Source organism: Condylostylus longicornis, unplaced genomic scaffold, assembly GCF_029603195.1.
Source record: "Condylostylus longicornis isolate FDR11 unplaced genomic scaffold, ASM2960319v2 ptg000013l, whole genome shotgun sequence".
NCBI lineage: Eukaryota > Metazoa > Arthropoda > Insecta > Diptera > Dolichopodidae > Condylostylus > Condylostylus longicornis.
Window position 1 is genome coordinate 12,272,524 of NW_026577982.1, and position 12,520 is coordinate 12,285,043.

Below are 12,520 nucleotides of genomic sequence, written 5' to 3' on the forward strand. Positions count from 1 at the left end.
ATCGGACAATACTTGCAAATTGGTTTTAAAACATCTTAGCAATATTCGTTTTCGAAATATACAAATTTTTACAACCTGTTGCCTTTGCTTGAGTTCAAAAATAACTAAAATTCGTTTATTCTATGAAGTATTACTTTGTATACCTTGAATTATCAAAAATATAAAAAGTTAAGTGTCTACCGAGAAAAGGTATAATTTATCAAAGCTTTTTTTTCAAAAAATATTTAATATAAAGCTTTAAATATTATTTTAAAAAGTGTTTAAAAAATTTTCTTACGATATTAGTATATTTATTATTAGAGAATTTGGGTATACGACTAAATTGCATCATGTTACTGAATAATGTAATGACGTAGCTATCATACGACAATATTCATCCATACGGAGTGAAAATAGGACGATTTTTATGGACTAATTTCGCATTCATTTGAATGAATATTTCGTATAAAAAAAGAATTTAATAAACAAAAATGTTTCAACATAAAATTTTAAAATAACAAAAATCTTTTGACATAAACCTTACATTTAAATTTGTTTTCAAATCCGAAATTAATGATTAAAAAAACAGACAACAAACATAACTAATTTCAAAAATAACTATTACAAGCTGAAAGCATATTTTAAAATTAAACTGCTTCAGCATCTGCAATCTATATTGCCGATAATAATGACTAAAATATTATTAAAATTTCCGATTTGATTTATGAAAACGGAAAAACTGACTCTAATTATGTAAACGATAACATATTGCTTAAAATCTGAAAAATATTAAATAAAGTATAATATTAAAAGACGTACATGTATATATCAAATTTTTAAAATGAAATACTTGAATTATCTAAACTACTTTTATTACAAAATCTAGAAAAAATAACATGATTAACTCTCAATTAAAATATCTAACTGTTGCTGCATTGTTTAATTTCCTTAGTCAATTTAAATTCTTCTATTCAAAGCGAAAATTTTGTTCAAGTTAATTTTTAGATACCGATTCACAAGTTCTGGTTAAAGATGTAAATAAGTTTTGATGAAATCCATACACAAAATTTCTAACTCACTTCTCCTGCAGATAGGGAAAAATACAATTTTTGGATAAAACTATATTTTTTGCAATGAGCTTATCAAAACATCCTTGACAATTTTCTTTTTTCAAATTTGGACAGGAAATATGCAAATTTTTATCAAAGTAATATTATACACAAATTCAGAATTGGACGAAATCACTGAAGTACTCCATATTTATGACAAACAGCAATCATTAATTTTTTGTTCTTGAATTTTTTCTAATGTTTTTCCTTCAGCTGCTCGCTGAACGTTATCAGCTACAGATGAATAATCTGGAAAAGCTACGCGTTGAATTTTCGAATAAACCAATTCATCATCTATTTTTACTTCGAAAGCTCCCTGCCTTCCCTTGTGACAATTTACTGATGCATCTGGTGATCTACTTTTAATGACTTCTGAAATTTCATGACATTGTTTTTCAAAATTACAAAAACCACTATTAATATAAAATAAAATCAGACGAATCAAAGAATCAAAATAATGTTAAGTAATAAATAATTACCAATATTCTATGTCAACCTTAACCATTATAATTTCGATATGTGAAATTTAGAATCGCATTTAGAATCACCAAAACCAAAACAAAGTTATCGAGAATTCTTATTATCATTAATATTTTGACATTTTCCTTCATTTATGTTTGCAGTCTACAGATTATTAAATGACATTTTAAAATCTTTTTGAATATTGCCATTATACCTTATAATAGGGCTAAGGTGCCATATTAGTGTTACTGAACTATTGAAAATCTTATGTTCACTAGTAACAACTACTGATTTTTAACAGTAATTAAATTTTGCCTAATTTGTAAAAATAATGATAAATGTTAAATGCTATAAAATGAAAGCGGTTGTTATTTAAGTCGTAAAAACATTAATTCCATGGAACATACTTCAAAGTCATATTCTCTTTCTTTCCGACATTTCTTTATTCTATATTATTCTGTATTATTAATCAATACTTTAATCGTCCCTAATAATTAAATCATTGTTCATTTAGCTAATTTGTAAAAAATATAAATCAATAAAAGTTGCATAGCCTACAATTAAAATTCAATTGTGAATGATAAATTGATTTTTGTCAAATTGTGAATAAATAATTTTTTGCTCCCAATACACAAATCAAAAATTAGTCATATAGTTTTATGGGTTATATTTTAAGAAAAAAAAACACGTCATTATGACAGCTGCACTGAAAAATGACAATATAAGTAGTAATGTCAAATCTGATTCAGAAGCTGCGAAGTCGACCACAAAAAATTATACGCTAGTTAGCAATAAAATGGAATTTATTTATAATTTATTGTTTTTTTGGTCGCGCTAAAATCTCGAAATTGTAACTATAACTGTGCATTTAATATTTAATTTAATATAAGAAAAATAAAATCAAAGAAATAAATATTTTATCTTGAGTGAACTTTAATTATGCGATCAAATTTTTGTATACTCTATGGATATTAGAAGACAGTAGTTTAAAAATACTGCAAAAACAAATATATATATGTAGATATTATATTTTAAGCTAAAAATACTTAATGGTCGACAAACCCTAAAATCAGAATATTTTTACAAGTGTAATCTCAGTTTTGTTCGAATTTGGTAACATTTATTTTTTAATTATATTGAAAAAAAGATTTTCAGTGGTTTTTAATCGAATATATGACAGCTGCAGCATCCATCATTTTTAAGAAAAACACTGCCAGCAAATGAAAGTGAATTTTTATTGAATTCTCAGGATAAAAGCCAAATAAATATAAAATACTTAAATAAAAATTAATTTAGAAACATTATTTAACATTTGTGATATTATTTATGAAGATAACAAATTTAACGTAGTAATAAACGCAATAAAATGCTACCACAATACAACAGATTAGGTGGTCCAATAACAACAAGACGTTCTTTTCATTCAAGAGAAAAATGTCTGATTGCGCTGGTATTAGCGACATTAGTTATAGTATGTTTTGGTGGGTTCTTCCTTTTACCAGATAATTTTGGTGGTGAACGGGTTCTTAAAGTTTATAAGCAAATACAAAAAGCGGGGCCAGAAATATTTATTCCAGCACCACCATTGGCTGGTCATAGTATAAGTGGAAAAGAAGATCCTCATGTTGTTGGGGACAGACAAAAATTACAAGAAAAAATTCGACAAGAATTAGATGATATCCTTGATCGTCCAGATTTAGCTGCTGGAGACAGAAATAAGATAGCTTTAATGAATAATAAATTTGATAGTAATGACGGAGGTGAAAAAATTGCAAATCAAGAAGAACAAGTTCCAGTACCAGGACCACCTGAAGAGAAAACTATTGATGAAACAAATAAAAATAATGCAGCAGAAGCAAATGATAAGCCTGAAATAATGAAATATAATGTTGACGGACACGAAGATCCAGATCCAAGCATCCGGATCAAACGAAATAAAGTCAAAGAGGTAATTAAATATTTTTTTATATTTCAAAACTAAAATATTTTGCTAAAAAAAAATTGTATAAAATTCTAATATTGTGTAATTCAAAATGCTTTCTATATAGAAAGTAGGTATACCTACAAATACCTGCAAATTTATTTACTATATAAATATTTTATTTACATACTAACTGTATGCTGCTGTTGTGAGTTTGTTTCGTGTACGAGACTTAAATTTTGCCCCTATTTGCATTGCAAAAAATTCTAATTTTAATATGTAATGAAAAATATCGTAAAATTTAATTTCAACTTTCTTTTTTAAATTGCTTTATCTTTTATGATTGCATACTTACGTTAAAAAAGTGTGAAGATTTGTTTAGGAAATTCATTTATTGAGAAAGTAGAAAGCAAATGGGTATCTACTTAATTAATTTTTAATGCCAACTTCTATTATTACAACTACATATTTTGTGTTGTTTTGAAGAGTTAGTTATTCGTCAGTTTTTTTTTTTTATAAAAGAGTATCCCATTTCATTTATAAATTTTCAAATTTAGCAAAGCTTCTGTCAATCATCAAAATAAATATTCATTAAGCGTAAAATTTTTCATATTATATTAATAAACTTATTAATATTAAATAAGTTAACTTATTAATTATTAATAAAGGCACCTTTTTTTAAGAATTAGTAACTATAATGTCTTTTATCCTATGAAAAGTTGTGTATTTTGTAGTAGTTACAAACCAAAATTATAATTTTTATAAAATTAATTTGACAACAATGCGATTGTACACGAAAAGTTGGTTAAAGTTTTAATATACAAAATTTATTACAAAGTTTATTAAAAATGTTTGGCAAACGTGGCATTTGTTTCAATAAACAAGAAATGAATACATAACTACATACTTTATGCATTTCAAAATTTTCTATTTAATTGAATTGCCAAAAAATTTTTTGTTAAATAATTTGAAACTTGCATATACATACATACTTTAATTACTATCATGTTCATACTGTTGAATCTATCGTTTCTCTTTTACAAAATTTTGCATATTTAATATTAATAAAAAAAATCTTTTTATTTGCAAAATTGTGCCAAAAATTTTCAATTTTTTGTGCATACAATTTTTTGCTTTATAAATTTGAATAAATATATACATACATATATGTACTTCCATATAATATGTACGTATGTACATATATCAACACCTTCTGAGTCAATAACATTTTCTGTTCTGCTTTTACTAAAAATATTTTTAGTTTCATGAAGTATAAATTACATAAAACGCAATTTAGAAATCTTATGGTTATCAGAAATGTTTTAATTATCAGTAAAGCCGTGTATATTTTTAAGTTCTTGTATTATTTTATAATATTTCGTCAGAACTATAATTACCTAGGTAGGCACACGTTACAAAAATTTTAAACAATAAGTATGTACTTATATTTTTTTCTCATATTCTTATTGAATAAAATAATGAGATACTTTTGCAGTATTTTATACCCAAAAAAAAGAAAATAATAAATTTACCTATTTTTACAGTTATCTAACCCACTTAAAAAAAAGTTAAAAGAAAAAAAACAAAAAATACATTCTTTTAACATCAGCTGTACTGTAGGGCGTTACAATTTCGTAACGTAAACATTTTATAAGTTCATTGTTTTTTAGTTTCTCTTTGGCTAGCAAATATTTCTTCTAAAAATTTACGTTATTGTAATTTTACATTGATAGGTACATTTGCGAACTTCGTGAAATACAATATTTGTAATAATATGTAAAATAGCAATGAATTCAAGTACATACATAATATGTATTGTTGTAATGTGTGCAATAATTTATGTATGTATATAAGCATGTATATTATATTTAAGTTATTAAATAACTATACTTGTAGGGTCACATATATAACGTAAAATATGTTATATTTCTGTTCTCATTTAACATGCACAAATAGAACAATATTCCATACTTATATATAAAAAAAAAACAAATAGAAAACTTTAGAATAAAAATAAAATTAAATAAAATAAAAAAAAGAAAAAACGATAAACCACAATTAATAAAAATAAAATAAAAGGAATAGGAATAGAAAATAAACTCAATTGACGACTCAAAAATATTACGATGATTATAAAATAATACTGGTTTTGTATTTGTTTTTTACAATGATTCTTAAAATTTAACACACTTTTTATAACATAATGAAATACTGAAGTTTAAGGAGAAATATAAAAATTATTTTGTAGTATGAGAATATATTTTTGCTTTCAGAAATTAATTAGCAAGATATTTTTTCAGCTCAATACAATTATAAATTAATATTAAGTTGCAAATTAATGAAATTTTCCAAAAATAAAAAAATTTTATATTATAAAATAGGTAATAAGTAATGCCTCGTACCTACAATATAAGAAATCAAGTAATTAAATTATTATTGTGATTTATTTTTGCTTAAATATAAAATTTTAATTCAACTGATATTATTTAGTTAATGTGGCTTGTAATTTATACGAATTAGTTGATTAAATTAATTTAAAAGCATGATTATAATATAAATGCAATAAAACATGGTGGTCTTAACAAGTTTATCATTATATTCGTTATTAAATTCTGTTTTCAAATACCTGTACGAAGCAATCAATTAATTTTCACTCATTTTGAAAAAAATATTCTCATTTAAAAAACACTAAATCTATGCCTTCTAAAGAATATAGAGGTAGATCAACGCCGTCTTTCAAATGTCTAGACCAGGTAATAGATAGCTGAAAAAACATTAAAATAATTTTCCTAAAATAATTAAAATAATATCATTCTTTGTAAAATTAATAATTCATTGTGTACGCAGTTCTCAGTTTCGTACTACCGTAATCTAGTATTACGTATACATTTGCAAAAATAAATTATCAGTTGTACCAAAAATTAGTCATAATTTTTATCTAACCAAATTTACTGAAAAATTCAATCAACAGTTTCCAAAATGAATGAAAGCCATTTTTTCTTCATCTATACGCTTAACATATACCCCAAAACATCTGGACTACTACGTTTATAGTTAATTAGTAGATATTGCATAATTTTAATTTTTTTAAATATTTTTAATATTTAAGTAAATTTATTATCAAGCATAAAAATTAAATTGTTTCTTAATAAATGCATATTTAAAATGGAAAAATGAAAAAAAAAAAGTAATTATGCGTGCACATAAAATTCAAAAAGTTGAACGAATTTCATGTTAAATAAGCACAAAAAAATTAAAATTTCTGTCCAAATGTTTTTCAAGATAAGTAAAATTTTAAAAACATAGTGTTTCCACTTTATTTTACATATTTTCTAGTAATTTTTAATAGCCTATTTGGGGAAAAACATTGTCACCTATTATTTGATGAATTTGTAAAATGATTTGCTGTCGAACTGAAAATGTTTCTGATTGTTATAAATTCGCCCCAGTCGAGCTTATGTAATAACTGTAGTAATAATATTGCAACTTTGTGTTATTAAATATCCTCCAAGAAATTTATAGTAGGTATTGATAATCATTAAATTTTTTCAAGATCAAAGCAGAACAGTCGAATTTTACAGCCATTCTTGTTCATACAAATATTAGTTTTACTATATATTTCGCTTTATTTCGAGAAATAATACTCTCGTCTTGTTGATATTTTTTAATTTTCATTATAAGCGAACACTATTTTAGAAAAACAATAAAAAAAAAACTGTGTATAGGTTTCACTTTTAAATATAATTTTTGAATATTTATTAACTTATGAATTTCTCGAATAAGAAAAAGTGGAACGTGAGGTCATCAAAAATATTTTTTTTTTACTTTTTACTTAGTTGTAAAAACATACGTACATACATACATATATAAATTTGCTATTATCTTTATATTTATGATGAAGCACGGACTATGTATGTATACCTACCATTTGTTTTTGTTAAATGAATTAAAATTTGGGACAAGCATAATTGTTAGATTTTTTTTTTCTTTTTGTTTGCATCTGATTTAATTTTTTATCACAGAAAAAAAAAATTTATATAACAAAAGAAAAAAAAACATTTGTATTTGCATGAAACAAAAATTTGATCTCATTTGATCTCATTCAACAAAAAAAAAAAATAAAACAAGTAAAAATAATTTTTATTGATCAATCAACAATCCCTCCCTTTTAAGTTGTTCGACTTGCTTAGCAAACCGAATTTGATGAATTTTAAATATTTGTGTTTCATTGTTGTGTACAACATTGAAAATAAAAAACAACACAGCTGGGAAATTTTTTTTTTGTTTCCGAAGAAAACAAAATGCAAACATGAATTTTATCACGCTTTTTCGAAAACTACTGAGTGCAATACCTTAAGTTAAAATAAAACTCGTGTCTTTATAAAAAAAATTATGTAAATTTTATTGACTTTATAAAGAAAAAAAAATTTATAAATATTATTAAACATTGTACAGAATTTTTTTTTATTTTTTAAATTTAGCAAAAGCCTGTTTTCCAATCAATAAAGTTCAATTCCAGTTTAGCAATTCAATATTAATTTAATTAAGAAAAAAAGACACGAAATAAAAAATCCAATGTAACCAATATTGAGAATTTTTTTTTATTATTACTTTATGATTTTTTTCTGAAATCTCTTAATCTTCTTCTTACTTTATAGGTGTATGTGTATATCTTACTTAATTACAATATTGCAAACACATTTTTGCGTATTAGTTTTTATTTTATTTTGTTAAGAGAAAAAAATAAATAAAAATACATAAATTTTAAAAGAAACAAAGTAAAATGGAAAAACCAAAATGAAAAAAAGAAAAAGCCACTTAAATTATCTATCAGCTTCAGCAATATTTTATGAATCACTTACTAATTCATGAATAATTTTTATTCTCAAAAAAAAAACTTGTTTTCCATTTTATGATTAAGTTAAATTTAACTTTTATAGTAAGTAACTATAAGTATATGGGTAGAAACGCTTTGTCCGATTTCATCTCTCAATAAGTACATATTGTGTTTTTAGTACACATTCTATCGCTAATAAGAATTTGTCAACCTGAAAATTTTGTTATGGTTTTTGATTTCTTTTCAGTTCATTTTCAATGAAATCGAGGAAATAATGAACTTATTATTTTTAAATCTGATTGTTCGTTCGCTCGCCCATGGTTCTGTTCTTAAGATTTTCAAACCGCTTAAGATAGAAGCTTAAACTCTAGATCTTTTAGATTTCCTCCCCTTTTGAAAATTTTTACCATTAAAGTAATAAAAGTGACTATTTTCTTTTTGTTATTGTAATGAAATCTCAAACATTTTTTAAATTTCGCAAACTCAGAAAAATAGTGACTTGTGTCTTCTATTTCGAAATAACACAAGTAAATTTTACAATAAGTAAGAGTACCGTTAAAAATAACCATTATCTTATATCCGGTTTTTGTTTTTTCAAATTTTCGACATTTTTGCCTTTAGATCGTAAATCGTGTTATTTTAACATAGTTTGCAGAATATAATAAATTATTTACCTCGCCAAATTATTTACTTAGTTTTTCTTTGAAGTTTTATGATTTCCATATTTAATAAACACATCTACAAATATCTGCTAGAATTCACCTTAACACGTCTCTGGCATCCACCTTAACACGTCTTCACTTTTTGTTTGTATCCAGAAGGTATGCAATCAAGGGAAATGTGCTACTTTACAAACCGTTTCTTTGATTCGAAATTATTTATTTTTATATGGTAAAAAATGAGCAAATAATATTTAAGAAAAGAAGAAAAAAAAAAGTTTATCAATATTGGATATACAAAATAAAAGCAGCTCTTTTTATTTTTATTTTTTTTTTTGAATTATGTATACATATATATTTTACATTTATACATACATGTGTACATATTTTACATTCCATAGATTTAAATTACTCTCTTATACTAAAAATAAAAAAAATGTCATTGAAGATTTTTGGTCATCTTTCAAAGAGGGAATTGAAAATTAAAATACCACCTACTTAAATGAAAAATATGAAAATTTTTACACTTCTTATATATTTAAAAAAAAAAATAATCTTTACAAAAATAAAAATATTCAAGTTCTATTAAAAAATTTATTATTAGTCATTCTCTAGAAGATCTATTTGTTATAAGATTCTAAATTGCTATTATAAAAATTGCTATATTTGTTCACTTCTCTTTTGAAATGCAACAAACACAGAATTTTATTTTTATTCATAATTAAAATATTTCACTTTCCAGCTTAATGCGAAATTCCAGTAAAATACATTTTTTCTTATGAATAATTGCAAGAATTATAATTATAGGGTGATGCTACTCACGAACTAGCTTTTTGAGGTTTAAAACATTGAAATATAAATTAAATTCGTGATTTGAAAATTTTGTTTAATTATAATGGAATTTAATTGAAATTTTTATTAAATTTTTCTCTTATTTTATAGCAAAATTTATAGCAAAATATGATTAAACATAAAAAAAAACCAAAAAATTTTTCATTCACTTTAAATTAAAGAATTAATATTTTACCCCTTGTTTGTTGACATTACAAATAACAACATTGATTATTTGTAACGTCATTACTCTTACTCTTGCTTATATGCACACTATATCGTAATAAATTTTATACAGTTGAACCTCTATATATGGTCTCTAAAAAAAACAGAAATTTGATGATTGAATTTTGAAAAATTAAAAATATTTAATATAATTTGAGTTAATACTCTAAATCTAATTTTACTTTCCAATTTATTGCATTATTACCTTGAAGTAACAAAAATCACTTAGTAAATTAAATTGGTTAAAATGATAAAAGTATTTAAAATGTGAGGCATTTCATTATTTATTTTCTTATAACAGATAAATGATTCTGACAGGGGTTCTTTATTGATTAACTATAAGAATATATAAAAATTTGACACATTTTCTGTCAAAAATCAAAGTTTTGTATATTTATTTGATTAGTCAAAATTTTCACCCAAATAAATGTAGCATTTTTAAAATTGCTACAAATTTTTTAACTCTTCTTATAAGGCTCATAACACTACGTTTGTAAATTTCATTTTATTGGAAAAATGAGAAATGCTCTAATGAATGAAACAATAATGCTTTTCTCTTTCTATCTCTCTCAATCTCTTTGTATTCCTTCAACCCAAATTTAACTGTAAACATGTAGATAATATGAAAAACTTTAACATTTAAGGTGCCATCTTTCTGAAATAAACTTATTTTAATATTATAATAAAAAAAAATAAAAGCAATTATTTTAAAGCGATTAATATGTTTAAAAATGTAATTATTAAATTTTCTCTTTTCTTTCTTATATTTGTGTTTCTTTTTTTCTTCTCCCACATTTTATATAAATGAACAAATGTACGTGTACATTTGTGTAATTTATATTTGAAATGGAATATTTTTTTTTAACTTCAATGAACGTTATTTATTTTACATTTTGCATAAGTAATTGCACACACTACTATACACATTTTAATTTAGAAATTATTTCGATATAGCACACACACTACATACTACACACACAGGGAGATAAATTTCATTTGTAAAATTTAATCAATCCCATTTTCTTATTATTTTTTCATATTTTTTTTTTAATTATAAAATTTTCATTAAATTAAAATTTTTTACCTCTCTATTATAAAATTCTCATCTTACTTCTCATCCTGTTCTCTTTACGTCTCTCTATTTACCTATGTATTGCATATAATTTTGTGTATTCAAATAATAATATATTTTTTATATATTATGTACAATAGGTACTATAGGTACATTATATTTGTTTTTATAACAATCTCAATCTTTTGTGTGCGTCATTAAAGAAAAAAAAAAAAAAACAGGAGAAAAAAACAAGAAAAGAAAAAGTAGATAACTATCGATTTACACTTATGTATATGTATGTGTATAGTACATAATGCATAATGTTGAATACACATACATAAATAGGGAAATTTAAAGGAGACCTTTGGCTTATTTTTTTTTTTTTGCTAATTTTAATTAAATCTCATCGAAATTTTTTATATAAATTTATAATCTAAAAATTTATAGTCTGTATAATATTAGTTCACAATTTATAAGTATAACAGTTAATAGACTATAAAATTTTAAATTATTAAGAAAATTATTTGCGCTTAGTTTTTTTTTTAATTATATTTGTGATTCGTCTACAATATCGCTGTTACACAGATTCATGATTTAATTCAAATAATTAATGCGTAGATAATAATGTTTTTTTTTTAATTTTATAATAATTTCATAATAATTATTATAAAATTATCAATTTTAAAAGATTTATTCTCTCTAGATTGATTCAACAACATTAAGCATATTTAAATTGAAAAACAAAAAAGAAGAAAACTAAAAAAAAGCTCTGATTTTAACATTTTTATTTAGGCTTCCGGCTGTTGTTTTTTTTTTTGTTGCTGTCATAGCGCATAAATTAAATTAATTAGATTAAAAAAAATTTTGTTCCTTTTGTTGTAAGAATTGAATTCGAGATAATGTATTAGTTGATTTTGTCTAATATATTCACTGATTTTGTGTGTCATTCACTTTTAATTGTTATAATTTTTTGTTATACAAATATTTTCTTACCAGAAATCAAATGTACAATATGTAATTAAATTATGTTGAACTCATAATTGTGAACAATAATATAATTAAAAATTTTCTTTTTATTATACTTATATTATTGTTATATAAATTAGTTAACAAATAATGCCATAATTATAGCAAAAAATTTTAATTAAATTATTTTTTAATTGCCAATTTCCATAATAAAAAACACTTAAAAATTTTATTTAAAATGAATCGTTTGAATGCATTTTCTATGTTAACGTTTATAAAATTGAATTTTCATTTGAATGTTATATTGAAAGTATTCGAAAATTAAATGTTTCTATTTAAATATTTCTATTTAATAACCAATTTATTTAAATATTATTATTATATTCAAAATATAAATTTATTTTAATTACATTTTATTTATTCCATAGCATGTATTTACATTATTTTGTAATTGAGTTTGAAATATAGATAAGTGAA

The 12,520-nt window shown here is 23.0% G+C and overlaps 2 protein-coding genes across 2 annotated transcripts in view; one reads left to right on the forward strand and one right to left on the reverse strand.

The window, feature by feature from the left end:
• Window positions 1-835: 835 nt before the first annotated feature.
• On the reverse strand, window positions 836-1,688 carry LOC129605631 (migration and invasion enhancer 1). Its single transcript, XM_055515515.1, has 2 exons — window positions 1,568-1,688; window positions 836-1,501 (listed from the first exon to the last, which is right to left on the reverse strand). Exons 1-2 carry the CDS (start codon window positions 1,591-1,593, stop codon window positions 1,240-1,242), a joined length of 288 nt encoding a protein of 95 aa, XP_055371490.1. The 5' UTR covers window positions 1,594-1,688; the 3' UTR covers window positions 836-1,239.
• Window positions 1,689-2,300: 612 nt separating this feature from the next.
• LOC129605630 (mannosyl-oligosaccharide alpha-1,2-mannosidase IA) overlaps window positions 2,301-12,520 on the forward strand; it is a 44,810-nt gene continuing 34,590 nt past the window's right edge. Inside the window, exon 1 of the mRNA XM_055515514.1 lies at window positions 2,301-3,498. Coding sequence (XP_055371489.1) covers window positions 2,917-3,498 — 582 coding nt within the window. The 5' untranslated portion in view covers window positions 2,301-2,916. The remainder of the gene's footprint in view (window positions 3,499-12,520) is intronic.

Bases quoted from the DNA above. Each gene is read 5' to 3' on its own strand.
- LOC129605631 (XM_055515515.1), bottom strand. From the start codon at position 1,593: ATGGTTAAGGTTGACATAGAATATTG. The intron at 1,502-1,567 runs GTAATTATTTAT...TTATATTAATAG, and splicing joins AAGGTTGACATAGAATATTG to TGGTTTTTGTAATTTTGAAA.